At 32.1% G+C, this 19,668-nt stretch overlaps 2 protein-coding genes and 1 pseudogene across 2 annotated transcripts; 2 read left to right on the top strand and 1 right to left on the bottom strand.

The window, feature by feature from the left end:
- The first annotated feature begins 318 nt into the window (after positions 1–318).
- Positions 319–2,002, top strand: LOC108834117 (uncharacterized). The gene is made up of 2 exons (XM_056992241.1): positions 319–793; positions 1,130–2,002. Exons 1-2 carry the CDS (start codon positions 428–430, stop codon positions 1,745–1,747), a joined length of 984 nt encoding a protein of 327 aa, XP_056848221.1. The 5' UTR covers positions 319–427; the 3' UTR covers positions 1,748–2,002.
- Positions 2,003–3,830: 1,828 nt separating this feature from the next.
- LOC108819731 (serine hydroxymethyltransferase 6-like) lies at positions 3,831–5,609 on the bottom strand (annotated as a pseudogene).
- A 1,381-nt stretch (positions 5,610–6,990) lies between these two features.
- LOC108819730 (probable beta-1,3-galactosyltransferase 5) lies at positions 6,991–9,437 on the top strand. Its single transcript, XM_056991784.1, has 11 exons — positions 6,991–7,159; positions 7,292–7,385; positions 7,517–7,576; positions 7,665–7,872; positions 7,970–8,033; positions 8,111–8,183; positions 8,259–8,379; positions 8,460–8,547; positions 8,753–8,878; positions 8,989–9,098; positions 9,193–9,437. Exons 1-11 carry the CDS (start codon positions 7,068–7,070, stop codon positions 9,339–9,341), a joined length of 1,185 nt encoding a protein of 394 aa, XP_056847764.1. The 5' UTR covers positions 6,991–7,067; the 3' UTR covers positions 9,342–9,437.
- The last annotated feature ends 10,231 nt before the right edge of the window (positions 9,438–19,668 follow it).

Below are 19,668 nucleotides of genomic sequence, written 5' to 3'. Positions count from 1 at the left end.
TGTCCATTATGTCTTATTTTCTTGTTTTCTTCAAAAAAATTCATCTCCATACTCTTTTTCATTTCATTTTCAATCTCAGCTTTTTTTCCTTTATTCTTCTAGTACTAGAAAAAAAAAAATTCAGAGAAAATTACTAATCATCTTTCCTCCTCAGCAGGAAACACTCATCATTGTACCCAACAATCACTTTCAATCCTCAGAATCAAAAACCTCAACTCCATTCTTCTTATTTTTTTCACTCGTCTTCCATTTATACCAATATACATTTACACTCATACCATATATACAAATGACACGTATACATACATACACCTTCCACTCTCTATATAACCTTTTCCCTCTCCTCCAATTCTCTCTCTCTCTCTCTCTCTCTATCTTTTCAATTTGATCATCGACTCAACTCACCAAATATCAGATCTTTGACAAAATGGATCCGTCCTCTGCAACCTCAGTGAACGGATACTACTCGTTTCTAAACAGATCAATGGATGATCTCGAGAGGGTTTACCTCTCAAACAACTTCATGTCCGTACACTTCTTACAGAGGGCTCTCTGTCTTCTCCGCACCTCTCACTCACACCTCACTCTCCTCGTGCAAAAGCTTCAGCTCCCCGTCGGCGACAAATGGCTCGACGAGTATATGGACGAAAGCTCCAAGCTTTGGGAAGCTTGTCTCGTCATCAAAACCGCAGTTTCTTCCATCGAAAACTTCTCCTCCGCCGGAATTTCGATCGCTTCCACCCTCGACGGCCATTACCATCACCGTCGTCTCTCTCCTCAGCTTTCTCGTCAGGTAACGGAAAAATCGAATCTTTATTTGTTTTTTTTTGTGATCAAAATCGAAACTTCGAATGCTCTGTTTTGTTGGTTTAGTGATCAAAATCGAAACTTTCAATGCTCTGTTTTGTTGGTTTAGTGATCAAAAACAAAACTTTCAATGCTCTGTTTTGTTGGTTTATCAAAATCAAAACTTTTCAATGCTCTGTTTTGTTGGTTTATAAAAATCAAAACTTTTCAATGCTCTGTTTTCTTGTTTAAGTGATCAAAATCAAAACTTTTAAATGCTCTGTTTTGTTGGTTTTAGTGATCAAAATCAAAACTTTAAATGCTCTGTTTTGGTTGGGTTTAGGTGATAAGGGCGATAACAGGGTGTAGGAGAGAAGCGATTGGGATAGAGGAAGAGAACAGAGCTCTAATGGAGAATCGAGTTCAAAGGTTTCCTTTTTGGTCGGAACAGACGGCGGCGGCGATGGAGTCGTCGACGAAGCTACAGAACGGGTTCAGCGGTTTCCGCGGCGTGCTCTACGCGACGAGGAACATGAGCTCACTTCTACTTACGGTTCTCATGAACGGTCTCGTCTACTGTTTCCCCGGCGGCGACGCAACGCTGTCTCAAACTCAAACGCAAACGCAGAGTCAAGTCGGCGGTTTTGTCGGAGCGATGGGGAGGTTGCAGCAGAGAGTGGCGGCTGAGGTGGGGAGGATGGGAGTGAGGAAGGGGATGTTGATGCACGAGTACAGGAGGAGCAAGGCGGTGTTGGAGGAGCTGAAGGTGGAGCTTGAGCGGAGAGGAGGGGAAAGCGAAGAAGAGGGAGAGAGGGAGTTGAAAGAGAGAGTGGAGAATCTGAAAGGGTGTTTTGGTAATTTGAGGAACGGGACAGAGGGTATTGTGGCGCAAATCGATGATTTGTTTGATGAAATTGTTGAAGGCAGAAAGAAGCTTTTGGATTTCTGCAGCCATAGATGAATATCATCAAAAAGCTGACATTTTTCAGTTTCATAAATAAGAAAAGAGAAAAAAAAAAATTAGTGTAGACGTAGGCTTAACCGAATCATTTGGTAGGGGAGTTGTTGTAAGAGACATCTCTTTTTCTTTGCTGCTATGAAAAGAAATTTTTTTAATTTTTTTGGTCAGTCTGCTCTGTTTTTATGGAGTATAATTCTAGAAATAGAATTTATTCTCTGAATCATATCTTAAGTATATGTCTGCTTTTCAGTTTTGGTTCGAGCCCGTTGCAGATGTTTGTTGTTCAATAAAATTTCAAAACAATTTTTTTTTCAAATCTACTGTATGCTTTAGAAATTCCAAAACATGGAGTTCAGATATGTATATGTTTCAGACATTGTCTTCAATGAATTAAGGGGTAAATATTAGATTTATACCAACAACAGATTTTCAATGTTGTTTAATTTAAAATTTTCAAAAATGCTGAATTTTGATTATATGAAACTTTGTCAGAATAACACAAAATTTAAAGATCTTTTAATCATAATTTACAAATACATATACAACCTAATTGTAATAACCAAGATATGTAGTCTTTAATTGAATAATACCATATTTTGGTTAGAGTTACAACAGTCATGTCTCAAAGTGAAACTTTAGTGTAATAGTTTGATCATCCATCTTCAGTAACAGGACCATACATGATATATCAATGAATGATACCGTGATGTAATTTGAATTACAACAGTCATGTCTCAAAGTGAAACTTCAGTGAAATATTTGATAATAGGACCATATATCATTAGACTATCACAACTTGATTTTAAGAAAATGGTTTAAAATGAGAGAGTCAAAGGGAGTGCTTGTTGTCTCTTTGAGATAGTTGGAGAAGCAAAGTAGTGAACAAGGCCAATGATAAAAACTGGAAATCTGATTTGATTTGATTCATATAAGAGAAAGTAGAGAGGAGATAATAATTTGAACTGTAGTCTTATGGTGTTAATCAAAAATAATGATGGGAATGTAATCCTTTGTAAAGCAGATTTGTCTTTTGATTCTTTGGCACTCTCATCCAAGTTTATATGCTTTAGGCACACCATTTGGTGGCTTTTATGTCAATAATAGTTATGATTATTACCAATTTCACACCCTAAATCCTCCCCCACCCACTGTTTCAAAGCACTCCATCTTTACTTCTTTTAAGTTTCTAATACTTATTTTAATATTTACTTTGCACATCTCTGCTTTCTCCTTTTTCTACCCCAAAAAACATCTTTGACAAAATATTCATTTTGTATCTGTGAGTAAATCTCAACCCTCGAGAATCACTTGGTACATGTGTATCAATCCAGTACCAAAGTGCCAATTCCCATTACTGTTAGCTCTCTTAATCTATGACTTTCCAAAAGGAAAAGTTGAACCCACTAGAAATGTTTTGTTGAAATATCAAAAATGAGTCTTAAGACATTTCATCTAGTACATAGCTAAAAGATGTTCAACTATCAATTTGTAAGAAGGAAAGAGGGACACCTTCCTTTTTCTCTTTACTTTAATTCGTGTATTTGCATCTGGGCTCTGCTAAAATAATTCAATAATACAAGTAACAAAATATAGAAGTGAAAATAATAATATAATATTATAGATAAGGAGAGAAGTCACAATCAAAACCAAATAAGACTACAGAGAATCTACTAAATGCTTTTAGAGACTCACCAGAATTCCATGCTTTGCCTCCCAAGTAGGACACAGACTTTCTCAGCTGACTTACCAAATAAACACTACCAAATGCACAATGATAATAACAAGAATAAAAATTCATTACAAATAATCAAGTTCTGTGTTATTCCTTTTCTCACAGTTTCTTTATTCTTTTCAGAATGTAATGATTTTCCCCCTAGGTAAAAAGCAATGATTGAGGTCAGAAGCAAGTTCTTCTCTGGTTACTCAAATTATTTTGCCCCAACAAATTCACAATCCTGAAATTATATTATATTCCCTTTTCTAAAAAAAAATTAAACTGCATTACAGCTAATTAATTCTCCAGAACTCGTTTTTTCTCTTCTATTATTACCACTTGAAAAGAACATAAAGGATACACTAATAACCAACACAACGAATAGAACTAATGTCTATGTACACAAGCCTTGAAGAATTACAATCATAGCAATACAGGGAAGTTTGCCTTTTTTTTTACCCCACATATGTTGAATGTAAATAGTTGATAACTATTAAAATCTTTAGGCTCATTCAAATCTCAAACGCAGGCATTGCAAACTGAGAAGCAAAAGCCTCGACTTGGTTCCGAAGCTCTGCAATGTCTTTACAGTGATACATGCTTTTGAGCGGCTCCTTGTGCAACTTCCCGTGCTCCCTTAGTGCACCACTTGCTATCTGAGCAGCTCTATACAGAAACTCAGCAATTGTCTCAAAATCTGGCTCTAGACAACCTCTTGAGGTCATAGCCGGACTCCCTGAGACAGATAAATATATACATGAAGCCAATGTCAAGAATTAGAGAGCAAGAAACTGATTTGCTTTTTTACCTATTCTCACTCCTCCTGGAGAAATAACACCATTTTCGCTGAAAATAGCAACTTTGTTGACCGTGATATGGCACATCTCGCATACTTTCTCATACACCTTTCCTGTAAATCATTTAAGTCCAAAGAACTTGAGTCGCCTTTGAACATACACACTAAGATCACATAGAGCAAGGTATTCTAGTAATCAAATACCTGTCAAGCCCAAAGGAGTCAGGTCCCAAAGAAGCAAATGATTATCAGTGCCACCTGTAACCAACTTGCACTTTCTGCTTATCAAAGCAGACGCTAAAGCCTTGGCGTTTTTCTTGACCTGTCTCATGTAAACTTTGTACTCTGGCGAAGCGGCCTGCTTGAGAGCAATAGCTAGAGCAGCTATATGGTTATTATGAGGTCCTCCTTGCAGCGAAGGGAAGACAGAAAAGTTTATCTTCTCTTCAAAATCATACTGGACATTACTCTCACAGTGATTAAGATTAATGCTCTGCTGCTTCTCACCCTTCAAGCCTCTCCTGTAGAATATGATACCTCCCCTAGGTCCACGGAGAGACTTGTGCGTCGTCGAGGTAACAACATCGCAATACTCAAAACGGATTCGGAGCTTCCTTGGCAGTCACGAGACCGCTGATCTGCGCCATGTCAAACATGAGAACAGCTCCACATTTGTCTGCAATAAACCTAAACCTAGGAAACTCCCAGTCTCTCGGATACGAACTCTCTCCACAGATAAGTATCTTGGGACGATAGTCGAGCGCCTTCTCCTCAAGCTTCTCGTAGTCAATGTACCCTGTACGAGGGTCCACTTTATAAGGAAAGCGAAGTTCGCGGAAGTGCACGAGTAAGGCTGCACGTTGACACCCCAGTGGTCGTGTTGAAGTCCGAAAGCTTGCAGCGCACGTTCTCGGCAGAGAGACTCGATCTGATCGATGTGTTGGTTCCCAGTGTAGTACCTCGCTCCAGGGGTGCCTTCTGAGTACTTGTTGGTGAGGTGGCTTCCCAGAGCTTCCATCACGGCTCTGCACACGAAGTTCTAGGAAGCTATGAGCTCGATTCCTCTGAACTGTCTCTGTTTCTCTTTCTCCATGAAGTCGTGGATCTCGGGATCAGCTTCCGAGAGTGGCTGGTTACCCCACGCTTTGACAGCAGCTCGGTTAGTTTCTATACCTAATCGCTTACAAGGAGTTGGTGATGACGTGGAGCTGCTGCCTCTACTCCGTTTTAGCTTCATGGGATGACTTAATAGGACGAACTCTTCCCTCTGATCGTCAAAGTTTTGGGGGATGGACGGAAGCTTTGAGCTTATGGGTGTGTGTGGGTGGAGGAGGAAGAAGAGAATTGGAAGGGATACCGGCTGAGTAGGTGGAGACGGCGACGTTACTGATTCTAGACGCCGAGGGGTAATGAGGGAAACCGGGAGTAGACGGTGACTTCTTTCAGTTTCTCTGGGTAAACCAATCAAATCGCTATAAGGTTAATTTCTTATAATAAAAAATGTATAAGAATCATTTAGTTATGGATGTATTTTTTATATAATTTCCATTTTGTTGTTTATAAAATATTTTTGTACGTTTTGTAAGTTTATAGAATTATACGGTATTAGTAGTTTTGGTATTTTTTCTTCTTCTAAGTTTCACATGTTGCTACATTAGCCATCAATCAATCAATGATTAGCACAAATGATCTTAAATCTGCTTAATGACACGATAAAATTTGAAGGCTCTATTGTGATCTACACAAAACTAGTTTCCTGTAATGACACCAACTTTTTTTTAAGTAACATACAACATCATCATCAGTATCTCGACTAAATTGGTGATGAATGGACGTTTTGGTGTTTGTTACTGGAATTGTTGGATCAAGCACGGTCCTGCTAGACTGATATATAGTGTATACTATGAATGATCAGCTCCTTTTTATTCAAAAAAAAGAATGATCAGCTCCTAAAAAATCAGTGTCAAGCAAAAGGCTGAGTTTGTTGCATGGCTTTATATAATTACTGGATCGTGGGAAGTTTCAAAGGAAAAGTTTTCATGTCTGTGTGAAGTTCAAAATCAACCACATTCAATACGTAGACAAAATTGATAATTGACATATGCAAGTAAAACATTGGCAAACAAAAAAAGAAGAAGTAAAACGTTAGCTTCTGATCTTTAATTTTTTTTAGAAATAATTTATATAAATATAGATCTCTAAAACTATTTAGAATTTTTCATTAAAATCTTTTTGAAACTGTCTATAGTTTCTAAAATATCAACACCAACACTGTATGTACCGACCGTCACACCATGAACGTTTACCTTAATTTCGTTACGGAACTTAATACTGATGTTCATGAGCATTGTGCTGAATATTGACTTGCGTTAGACGCAAACGTGCGTACTGAATGTAACAACTTCAAAGTCAGGCGTCACTTTTATGGGATAATCATAATTACAAATATTTTTTTGGTAAAGTTTGAATGATTTTAATCAATTTACAAACTAATTATATTCGAAAATTGATATTCCATATAAAGAAAAAAAGTTTTAAATAACAGTGTATAATTCAACAAACCTTTAAGGTATTGACTTAATTCACTTTGTTTATTGGTGGTAAAAAATTCATTTCTTTGAACATGCAAATGATTTATAACTTGAAGTAAATTACCTGACATTATAGATACTTTGAATTAAACAGTCAAACTTGCATTAAATTAGGAATGTTACTTAAATTTTCCTGCCTTTCCGTTAAAATTATACCTCTCGAAGTTTTATTGTGGTCTCGTCTCATTTCTTGTCCCATTCCCCTGTCTCTTCACACCAATGAAGACCAAAGTCTCGAGCAGACTATCACTGACATGGGTTTCGCTTCTCTGCATCTCCTGCTTTTTTGTCGGAGCAATGTTCACCTCCAGGTTTCTTGATTTCTGATTGAGTTTTTTGAGTGTTTCATTAATTTTTACCATTGTAAAATCATGTTTTCTTGCTTTTAGATATTAGATTGTTAATCAGTTTTTTTCATTGTTTTTCTTGGCTGTATATTTCAGATTTCGTGGGTCGGATTCCGGTAGCCAGCTCATTCTAAAGCACCGGCGAGATCAGGAAGTTAGCGTGGCTACCGAGGAATATGCTCATGAGAAAGTATTATTTCTACACTTTAGTCTCATTGTCTGGATCTGAATCTATTCATTATATGAATTGTATCAAATGTTATTTTGTGTGTTTTAAAAGCTTATTTTTTCTTTAAACTTTTGAATTTGGTCAAAATGCAGAAAAAATCACAAGAAAAGGATGTAATTCAAGAGGTTCTAAAAACCCATAAAGCAATAGAGTGAGTGTAATAATTTAAATTAATGATTATTTTTCGTAACCTTACGCTTGCATGTTAAGGCATAATGTTTGGGTGACCGTATATCTTGTGACCACAGGTCATTGGATAAGTCAGTGTCTATGATTCAGAAGCAGCTATCTGTTAGACACGACCATCAACATATTGTGGGTGTCTCAACAACAAATACTTCAACAAAAGGAAACCAAATGAAGAAATTTTTCATGGTGATTGGTATCAACACTGCATTTAGCAGTAGACAACGTCGTGATTCTCTTAGAGAAACTTGGATGCCTCAGGGTTACGTTTTACGATGTCCCTCTTTCAAATCTCTTGTTCCTTTCATGCTTCATTATCTCTAATCTCAGTCATTTTTGTATGCATATATCTATCACAGGAGAAAAGCTTGAGAAATTGGAGAAAGAGAAGGGTATTGTCGTCAAGTTCATGATCGGACACAGGTTAATACATGGAATAGTCTAACGTTTTTATTAGATTGAGACTCTTACTTTGGTGTGTATACATGATTTGTTGGCAGTGCGACACCACATAGTATATTGGATAAGGAAATTGACTCAGAAGATGCTCAATACAAAGATTTCTTTAGGCTGGTGAGATAAAGATTCATTAGACAACTTGAATTTTTTCCTAGGATATTAATTTACAATTTTCCTGGACTCTTGCAGAATCATGTGGAAGGATATTACAATCTGTCTGCGAAAACCAAAACCTTCTTTTCAAGTGCAGTTGCAACATGGGATGCTGAGTTTTACGTTAAGATTGATGATGATGTTCATGTTAATCTTGGTAACAAACTCTGTTTCTGCCATGTTTTTTTCTTCTCTTCTTAAATTAAATTGTTGAATGTCTTTCTTTGCCTTTGTTAGGTATGCTTGCTTCCACATTAGCTCTTCACCGTCACAAGCCGAGGGTCTACATTGGATGCATGAAATCAGGACAAGTTCTTACTAAGAAGTAATAATCCCTCTGTGTTTGTTATCTCTTTTTTTTCAGATTAGGGTATTTAGGCCAAAACCCAACTAATTTCCAAGGAGTATTGATAACTAGCCCGGTCCCATATTATCTAATGAGGCCTATAAGACATTGTGCCATCTCATATTTCTTTTGAAATGTTATATTTCATCGATTTGGATCTTAAAGCAGTTTTCAAAACGTGCAGAACGGCCAAATATCGTGAGCCTGAGTTTTGGAAGTTTGGAGAGGAAGGGAACAACTATTTTCGACATGCTACAGGACAGATCTATGCCATCTCAAAGGATCTTGCGACATACATATCCAACAACCAGTAAGTAAATAACTATGTGCTCTTGAATTCTCCATAAAAGAAAAATATGTTTTATCAAGGGAAATGGTTATTATCCAAGCATATATAACATGTGATGTTTTACTTTGAAGGCCAATTTTGCACAAATATGCAAATGAAGATGTGACACTCGGCTCATGGTTCCTCGGTCTTGAGGTTGAGCATATAGATGATCGTAATTTCTGTTGTGGTACTCCTCCAGGTAAAAAGATATATGTTTTTATAGTATGCTTCAGAAGTTAGTAAAGGGAGATTTGAGCTTTTTCTTATCTTGTTACTCTCTCTCTTTCCCAAAGTTTGTGAAATGAAGGCTGACGATGGAGAAGTGTGTGTGGCGTCATTCGACTGGAAGTGCAGTGGGGTATGCAAATCAGTCGATAGAATGTGGCTGGTTCATGCCGTGTGTGGAGAAGGTGACCGAGCTGTGTGGGATGCAAATTTATAACTTTCGTAGATAAGAAAAAGAGACAAGAGGAGATAAACATTTTGTGTTGTAAAGAACCAAAAGGAATAAAAATTTGCTTCCTGTAAAATAAGCTGAGCAAGACATTTTCATTCAGTATTTTCTTTTTGTTTGTGGAAAATAAAAAGAAAGAGAAATAATGAGACTTTTATAGATGATTCATGCGTGGTAAATTGCTTATTATGAAGTTCTGCCCAATATGAAAAACCCCATTCTTAATTGTGATAGTTTAATAAAAATGAAAATGTTAAAATTGTTAAAGATATCTCTTAGTCATTATTGATGACATGGATCCTAACTAACTATGACATGGCATATCACATTTATTACACAAAACTCAATTAAAGAAATTCAAATATATGATATTAAAATATATAATTATCACCATAAGATATTCAAATATATTCTCCTTAAAGATAAGTCTGAACTTCGGTTCGGGATACCTCAGGTTAAACAAAAAATATAATATTAAATATATAATTATTCTTATAACTAAAAGACGAAGTATATAACTATTACCATAATTAAAAGATAAATAAATAATTTACACCTGAGATGTAATTAATATTAGTTAAACCTATACTTTGAACAAGTTAATAAAAAATAACTAATGTTATTTATTATTTTTGATATTTTATATATTTTTAATCTTTATAATGAAAACTTATCCAAATGAGGTAAAATGATAAGAAAGTATTTCATTCTTAAATTTATATCTCATAATTAAAATTTCATATATACTGTAAATAAAACAAAGTGTTCTTTATTTTAAGATTTATACTGTTTTCAATTTTGCAAATAAAATTTTCTGCAAAATTATGAGCTTCTCGGCTCTGCATACTATATACCGCAGGGACATGCTCAATATTGTAATACTTCGGATACACTTTGTCGTTACATGCCTCTTTACCTCTGCAATATAACACATAAGCACTGTTTTGGAGACAAATGCCACTGACAAACTGTTTTGCTTCTCAAATTTTACCTGAGCAGTTCCCTTCACCGCTCAATCTTGCATAGATTTTAGGTTTGTTAAGATTAGAACAGTAGATCAGATTTTCGCCTATGGTTTTGAGTTATTATATACTTATGGGAGCTTTTGATTTTGGCGCCAGTTTTGACAAGAGCTTTAGAAAGTGATATTGGATTTAAAATTTTATTTTTTGTTGGAATAATTCAATTGAAGACATAAATAATAGATTTTAAAGTATTTTAAATGATTTAACGAGGAATGAACAAAAATTTCATGAATTTGTTGAATTTTTTTATAAAATGCACAAAGAATGAAAAAAATTTCACTAATAAGAATAATAAAACCATAATCATTTCAAAACCATATAGATAGAGAAAAACATTTTCAAAGTAGAATAAAAACTCTACTTCAACATAATAAAAAGCGAATTATTTTATATTAGTGTATAAAGACGTAGAGATAAGATTATATTTGGAATTTAAAAAAGTTTGTTCCTCCATTGTAATATGGATTACAAAAAAATGTTACTTTTGTCTTTCGTCAAAACAATAGTATTATTTTCATACTGATAATAAATATTACATTTCCAAATATGTCGTATCAATAACTTTCACGTTCATATCTAATAAATAAAATATATAAATATTTTTTCTTCAAAATCTTAGTTTAAATGTTAAGAATTGATTCTTCATATTTTATAATAAATTTTCTATTAAATTATTTTTCAAATACAATTACTAGGAAATCAACCAAAAATTGATAGCACAACAAATTGTTCCTCACTGCTGTCGCATAGTTTATATCAACTATGCATGCTCATTGAGTCATCAAACATAATGAAGATGTCTTTTCCGGCTAAGATGGTCAACATGCTCCCTCATTTTGATACACTTAGGGTGTTAGATGTTGGTGGGAATCAGCGGCAACTGAAGCCTGTGTTCGATGTAGCTATCGAAGGAGCATGTGTTCGATGTAGCTATCGGAGGATACACAGTAGGAAAAGAGTGGGCTGACTTTTGTTTGAGCTAAATTTTGGTTTTTGTCAACAAATAGCCAAAGATTTAAAACAAAAACTTTGTTTTTGCCTTTTTGTTTCCCGGGTATGTAAGCCCAGTATGCAAGCTAAATTTCACCTGCTTTTGGGTATTAACTAAGTATAAATATTCTTAGGTATGGCCTTGAAATCAAAATTAAATTATATTCCCTCCATTTTTAGTATAAGTGTTTTAGTGAAACTTTTTTGTTTCAAATTATATGACGTTTTCTATTTTTATGTAAATTTTATTAACAATTAATGTTATCTGACCAGTGAAAATATACATTTAATTTTATTATTAATTGGACTATAGTTAGATAAAATATTAATTGATGTTTTTGTTTAGAAAAATATAAAAAATAATTATTTTCTTAATATAGCGTTACAAGATTATATTTGGTTTCTTTTAAGTTATAGGCGGGCTTTAAAAGTTTGGACTGGACCGACTGTCAAACCAGATTAAATCGTAAAATGAAAACATATCTTGGGTTGAGTAAATAACAAAAATCCAAAGACAATTAGTTAGGTAAAATCTCATCAAATTGCCAAAAACCAAACTCGTAGACCATTCACCAATGAATCAATAAAATCAGATTTGTTTATAAACTACTACTATAAATCATTTTGTTACTTTTAAACATATGTAATAATTTATTTAGAAAACCACCGGTACAAATAAAACTTTAGATCTTTTATATATTTGTATTTCATTCAAAGATCTACTTATAGATAATATTAAATTATATTTAAGTTCTATTTGGTTTTTATTTAAATTTTATTTCATAACTAATTTTACGGAAAAAAATAATAACTAAACTTAAACAATAGTCTTAAAATTGAAAGATAAAAATAGACATTTAAATTTAAATTTACTTCTAGTTTTTATGCTATATTTCTATTCAATTCAATTGAATCAAGTTCAACCTAATCGGACCTGTTGACCCAACGATAAAAAAAATCACTTTGATTACCAGTGTGGGTTTAAAAATATTGTTTATAGGTTAAATTCGGTTTGATTACTCTATAAATACAAACAACTAGCATAAACTCATCAGCCAAAAAATAGAGAAGCTTATGTTTTCAAAACCAGTATTTAATGTGTGATATTGAAAAGTTAATTTAACCAAGAACAGATTTTCATATAATTCATACATATTTATTAAATGACAAATATTTTCTTATTTATTTTCTTGCTAAAAAATTGGTTTCAAGAGAAAAATCAAGCAATGTAAATAATCCATTCCAACGAGAATTAAACCCAAATAACGGAATATCTACTAAACACTCACTTATTACTAGACCAATAGCTCGTTGGTTATTAAGATTCTTTTAATTAGTGTTCTTTCATGATTTGATTATGCCAGTTCAAGATTAATTACCCCTCGGCCTTCCTCCCCTCCTTCCCAAAACACACACCAATAAATTCCAATTTGCAAGAATCAGATCAAAGAACTATATGCACATTTACATGTATATATAATTAGTGTCATGAGTCGCGAGGTTTTCCTGAGCAAGTGAAAGACAGCATCATTAGTATGATGCGTCCACAATTCGTGGTTATTTTATGAATATTTTTCTTATATTTTTTTCTCTACAAATCATTTTTCTTTCCCAATTAGTTGTACCAAACAAGAGAATAAAACTACAAGAATAATGAGAAAGGGAAAGCTAAGGGAAGATGTCCCCTTCATGGTGGAACATTATGTTGGGGTGTTAAATAAAATAATGGGCACGTTTGGTGGTTTTTTTCAACTTCAGACAAGCATAGTCCCAAAGTTGAGACCATTCCCTAATATCCCATTCTTGTTGTCTTCATTTGGGCCTTCAATGTCAAAATCTTCCACCCCATGTGTCTGAATTCATTAAATTACACTCTCTTTGTTTTTCTAATAAGATTTTTCCAAATCAAAACCCACCCTATCGTAAAATATGTTTGCAACACTCAGTTGTTATATTGGAATGTTAAGGAAATCCACATGTCTGAGTCCCCAGCAGTGTTCTGAACTACACCACCAATTTTTTTTTAGACACATTAAATAACAAGTTTAGTAGGTTTAAGACTCTGGTTTAGGATCTTTTTAACTGGAGTTATACAAAAAAAAAAAGCATGGCCATAAATATAATGTTATTTTGTGAGTACTTAAAAGATTAATATATCTTCACTGCTATTAATTATTCAACTTATTATACTGTTTTTTTAGAATTGAATTTAAGAAATCCTTAGTAAACAATGTAATTATCCATCGATCGATCTTTTTATCAAAAAAATTAAAAAAAATCCATCGATCGAGAAAGGGGGGTAATGTTATTAATCATGTCCAAGGATTGACTTTTAACTAGTGTACTAGATTCTGACCCGCCCTTAAAAAGGGCGGGTATATTTTTTGTTTTAAATTTAGTTTTTATATATGTGTTTTTTTGTGATTATATTCGTATGTTTCTTTGTAATCATATTTGTGTATATCAAAATATCTATTCTATTAATTTTGCAGTGTGACCATTTGATTTTAGTTCAGTCCAACATATTTTCCCCACGTGATATTTATAATATAATCAAAAACTGATTATTTTATAACTATATCTATTCTAATTAAATCACTAACCACGATTTTTATGAGATCTATAACAAAAGCAGTTATCGATCTTCCTCCAGAAAACTCAGAAACCCAGAAAGATCTTCCTCCAGAAAACAGTGCGATAACTTTGAAAGATATACCATTTTTTTAAACAATAGTTCTTTAATATAATAATTGTAAAGATATATAAAAATATATTTTTAATAAACCTTTATGAAAATAATAGTTCTTTAATATAATAATTGTATATATTGTTATGATCTAAAAATATATTTTTATATATCTTTACAATTATTATATTAAAGAACTACTGTAAAGATATATAAACATATATTTTTTCTCATGATGGAATATTATTTATGAAAATGTAACATCAATATTTATATTTTGAAACATCACATGTATTCTCATTCCTAAATAAGAATGTGGTTGAACGTTCTGTTTGAAAATATGTATATTTAGTTTGGGTTCGAAGAAACTACATATAACATATAAGCCTTATACGTATATCCATTTATTAAATTTGGGTTTGTAAAAAAAAAAAAGTTTGGGTTTGTACAAATTGCATATAACTTATAGATCTTGTACAACTATTTGTTATGTATATTCGTTTAGTTAGTTACGTGAACATAAATCTATGAATTTTAATAGCATAAATATAAATTTAAAAATTTTGACCTATGATAATAATATAAATCTATTTAGACCCGTTAACCTATTAAACTAATTGGTCTCGTAATCCGGAAAAGATCTTTTAGTTTTTATTTTTGTTTTTTCATTAATGGCATAATCGTTATTAAATCTTCTTCTTCCTAAAGACATCTTTTTAAGTTTCCTGCAACTTTCTCTAAGGTTATCATCCAAGTGTCTTCAACAACAACTATAACTTATGACGATTTGTTATAATCGACTTGTTAGCTTTGACCCAAGTTCCCTGGAAAATTTAGATGAAACGTTTGTTGATCAAACAAAAAGGATGAAAGATTTGTTAGCTTTGTATGGGAAATAATCACTTATCACGATTGTATTTTCTAATTATAAAAAAACTGCTAAAAAAATAAAAAACTGTAAAAGAAAGTAAGTGATAGAACATGGGTCCCACATATATTGTATGCTCTTGATGAAAATAAGGAAGTTAGTAAGTTACGTACGGTTAAATAATATTCTAGTGCAGTTATATTTACTTTATATTGTAGATGCAGTTATAAAATTTAAAAAGTAGATACAACTTTTATCAATATGGCAAACTGCAGAATTAATAGAATAGATTAGATTTTGACCCGCCCTAAAAAGGGCGGGTATTTTTTTCTTTTATTTTTTTGTTTTATATTTGTTTTTTCTTTTTGATTATATTTGTATTTTTGTAATCATATATGTGTATAAATTTTAATCAAAATATATTTTATTAAATAATAACAATTTAAAAATTGATCCGGTATGCGCACGATTAAGGCTGGGTTGCAGGTCGAACTCACCCCGCTGATCTGCCAACCTGCGGATTTTCAATTTTGTTTTGTTAAAAAATATGACCCGTACAATCCGCAAACAAATAATTTTGTACTCGCACCTACTCTGCTTAATTTTGTGGTTATTTGCGGGTTATATATATTTTAAAATCATTATTTAATTTAATTATTATAAAAATATATTTACATTAAAAACTTATACATGATTTAAATTTTAAATTAATATTTTTAAATTCCTATATTTTTTATAAAATATCTAATTTTTACTTTTATTTTTTAAATACTTTACGGGTCGACGGGTAGCCGCGATCCAAAATCCACCAACCCACATTCACCCGCATAAAATACTCATAACCCATATCCGCAAATCGATTTTCCAAATAGTTGGACCAAACTTATGATCCATTCTTAAAAGGACATATATATTTTTGTTTTATATTTTTAAGAAATATATTTGTTTTAATTTGAAAGTGTGGTATATTCTTTGTTTTACTTTTTTGAGAAATTTAATTTTTATATTTGTATTATTTTTGTAATCATATTTGTATTTAATATTAGTTTAATATAATTTTTGATTACTATATTAAATATCTCAAATTGTATAATTATACATTTGTACCACATACATATAAGAAATTATTTTAAAATAAATTTCTAAAATTTTCAATACATTAGAAAAATATACGTGATGGTTACAGAAATGTATATGTATATTAAAAATGTGTAACAGAAAAAACATATACGTAGTACAAAGTTTTAAAAAAAATTAACAGGTTTGTGGGGCCACAGCATACGTGGTGGTTACGGAAATTTCGAAGCAGTTATTAATCTAGTATATTAGAAAAGTATGTAATGCTTTATACGTGGTGAGAAATGGAAAATAATAGATGGACATAACTTATATCAATTGGTCATGTTGAAGAATTAATAGAATAGATTTTCCAATAACAAATCCTCAATAAGTTCATATTCAGTTCATGATCGCTTCGATCTTCACGGTTCTAGATGTGTTATTGATGCCATGTTATCGACGTGTTACACCAAACAAACTTATATATTTGTTGATGTTATGTATTTAAGTTACCGAATAAGGATGTCTTCTTTGAGGTCATTTTCAATACTAAGGTAGCATAACCCGATATCTAAAGGGTAATTTCTTTTATTTTTTTACAACGATTATAACCTTTTCTTTTTGAACAACCTACAACGATTAACCTTAATACGATATACAAAGGATATCTTTGCTGACAAAAAAAAGAAAGGATATCTTAGTTTGGTCTCTATATCATACACTAGCTTGTTGATGATAATGATATATTTGAACGTCCGCTAAACAATACCGTTGATATATTATTACTACTAGATTGTTAATTATTACTAATATAACATAATACTTTTGAAAAGGGATAAGTACGTGACCGGTGACCAGTGTGTTTTGTTTGATTTTATAAATATATCTTAGGATCTTCCTCTGAGTAATCCGTTAATCATATGTATATACACCACGAGAATTCAATAGTAAATTTGAACTTTGATCGATTAGAGAAAGTGTAATCAAATCCAAAATGGCGCCGAAGGTGTGACGGGAACAATTACCTTGGATTTGGGATTTGGGTAGATGATTCGCGTGCATAAATAAAAGCAAGCCCGAGTATATATGCATATACCGTATGCATGTGTGTGATGTTTGTACTTATAATGCATGCAGGGAAAAAGAATGCATGTATTGATCTATGAATGTATCATACTAATATACTATCATAGTATCATGTATCATGCATGCATAATTTCTTCTTGACTGGCGATGCAGTTTATCGGTCTGCCCATAAACAATGCGATTAATTACATATACAAGAGTCGGTTGAATATGTACGGTGGTCTGATTTTCTTTCTCCATAATCATTGATACTGAGATGTCTGGGTGGTTTACTACATGCATACCATTCAAAAATTAATTAAAAAAACACTTGAATTGGAGATTTACCACCAAGGAAAGGTATATAAATGTGTAAAAAGTTATTAAACACACACATACAACCAGAAAATATAAAAACGTATTTGTCAAAAAAAAAATATAAAACATACTTTTTATGTTTCCTAAAAAATGTCGTTTTGAATTTTTCTTTCTTTTATAAAGAATGTCATCCTATATTTTCAAACCACCTTTTTAAATATATATTTAGCCCTATTATTTAATATATAATTATTAATAGAAATTTGGTTAGTGTGTGAATTTTTAACTGAATTTTTAATATACGTAAAGAATAATTTTTTTGCTAAACTGTAAATATCATAATAATGAAAAAGATCTTACAAAATATCTTAAGTTTGAGACATATTGGCAAAAAAAAATATACATAAAACAAGATGAACCATGATTACAACCTACAAGACACAATTATCTCAATCAGATAGCCTAGCCATCAGATACTTATAATTTCTTGTAGCGTCTCCTAGCAGAGATAATGTTCCTCAGTTCTCTATCAGTACCGTGGAAACCAAATGATGCAGAGATTGAAATCTGATTATGGATCAAGTTGTTTTTTTCTTCCAAAGGTGGAAAATCACGTTCACAGTCTGAAGTCTGAACAGCTAGCTTCCGTAGCATGTAAAGAATATTTAAATGACATTTTTTAAAAAGAGAGAAAATATGGAAAGGATTGACATGAGTTAAACAAGACATGAAGATCGATGAGACAAAAGATCTTACTGTATCCTTGGTAATGTTATTCACCAAATCAGTAAAGTGTAATAAACAAACATAACTTTTAAAGAAAACTGATAATCTTTGTGATATTTAAATTTTTTTAAGAGAAAGGAATATTAGGCATGCAACGATTTGACAGACGCATAGTGGTACTCAGCCTACTCGTATCCTCCGTCATTTTCCTATTTTAATTCTTCGACATGGAAAACTAGTGGAGAATAATCAATTATTTTTAATAATAAAATCAAGAAAATGTTAATAAAATCAAGAAAAAGTATATCAAGCTCGATTCGTTTCATTGCCTAAAATAAACTTACGTGTGATCTATGTTTATAATTAGGTTCTTATAAAGTCCTTAACAGCATACATTATCACATAAGTCTAATCGGATATTTATCATTTTCTGTTGGCCGTATTTTCTTTTCATTTTCATTTTTTTCCTTTTTGCAGTGGTGTCTAATTTAATATACTCATTTGAAATGGTTAGATGTTGAAACAAATCACAGCACTAATGATTCAAGTGTTGTGCTAAGCTCCGAATTTTCTCAAGAACTTATCTTCATTTCTAGCTTATGGGTATTTTTCTTTTCTTTTTTACAATTTAAAAAGAAGGAAAAAAAGTCTGTCCCAATATTTATTGTTAGTTAAAGAACTAAACTTTGACCAATAATACAATACATATGATCTGTCAGGGCGAACTAAACTTTGTCTTAGGACACTAGGATAAGAGAATGGAAAGATGATGACATGTTCGTTAATTGGGCTTAACCAATTACTTGAACTTTTAATGTTTTATTATTATTTTGTCACTTTTTTGACTTAAAGTCCCTCTTCCTCAACACATTATTGGGTAGGATTTCACCTTGTTTACTGATTTCAAATTCCAAATTGGTGTAATCTAATATATGTAGGCATTGTAGTTGTTCAGTATGTCAGCTTTTAACATCTAGTGGATCTGTGAATAGGATGTCATGTGGCTCATGTCTTTAAGTTATTATCTACATTAAACATTTCCTAATGTTCATCAACATTTTCTTTTTAAACAAAGGTTGTTTATTATTAGTTTATTACCAATGAAAGCAATTATGTGGACTATGAGATGTATTAAACTAAAAGAGAAACAATGATTGTTTACTTCAGAAAGACTTGTACGAAAACCTATACATTTATTTCTTTCAATGTAAAACATACTTTTCAAGATAACTAAAATGCGATATGAAGTTAGGCTTTTTAGAAAAAAAAAAGCAACTTCAAAAATCAAGAGAATTATTGACAATGCAATGTGGATTGTTGATTAGATTGGAAAATGAAACTTGGAAGATTTAAGAGAAGACACATTTTTTGAAAAGATTTGATAAAGAAGAGAAAGAATGAAAGGAAAAGACATGTGTGAGTGTTCTGTTTAGCTTTCTCTGCTTTTCATAAAAACCAACCCCAATTCAACTCTTCCCTTCTTTGACCACATTAAACTATTTCGAATTACTGTAGTTACATACATAGATCAACTGATTCTAATTTCAAAACAAATGTTTCTACATAACATGTAAAGAT

The sequence above is a fragment of the Raphanus sativus genome, chromosome 8, assembly GCF_000801105.2.
Source record: "Raphanus sativus cultivar WK10039 chromosome 8, ASM80110v3, whole genome shotgun sequence".
In the NCBI taxonomy this organism is placed as follows: domain Eukaryota; kingdom Viridiplantae; phylum Streptophyta; class Magnoliopsida; order Brassicales; family Brassicaceae; genus Raphanus; species Raphanus sativus.
Note: the sequence above shows the minus strand (reverse complement) of the source record. Positions and strands in the feature narration are given on the sequence as shown.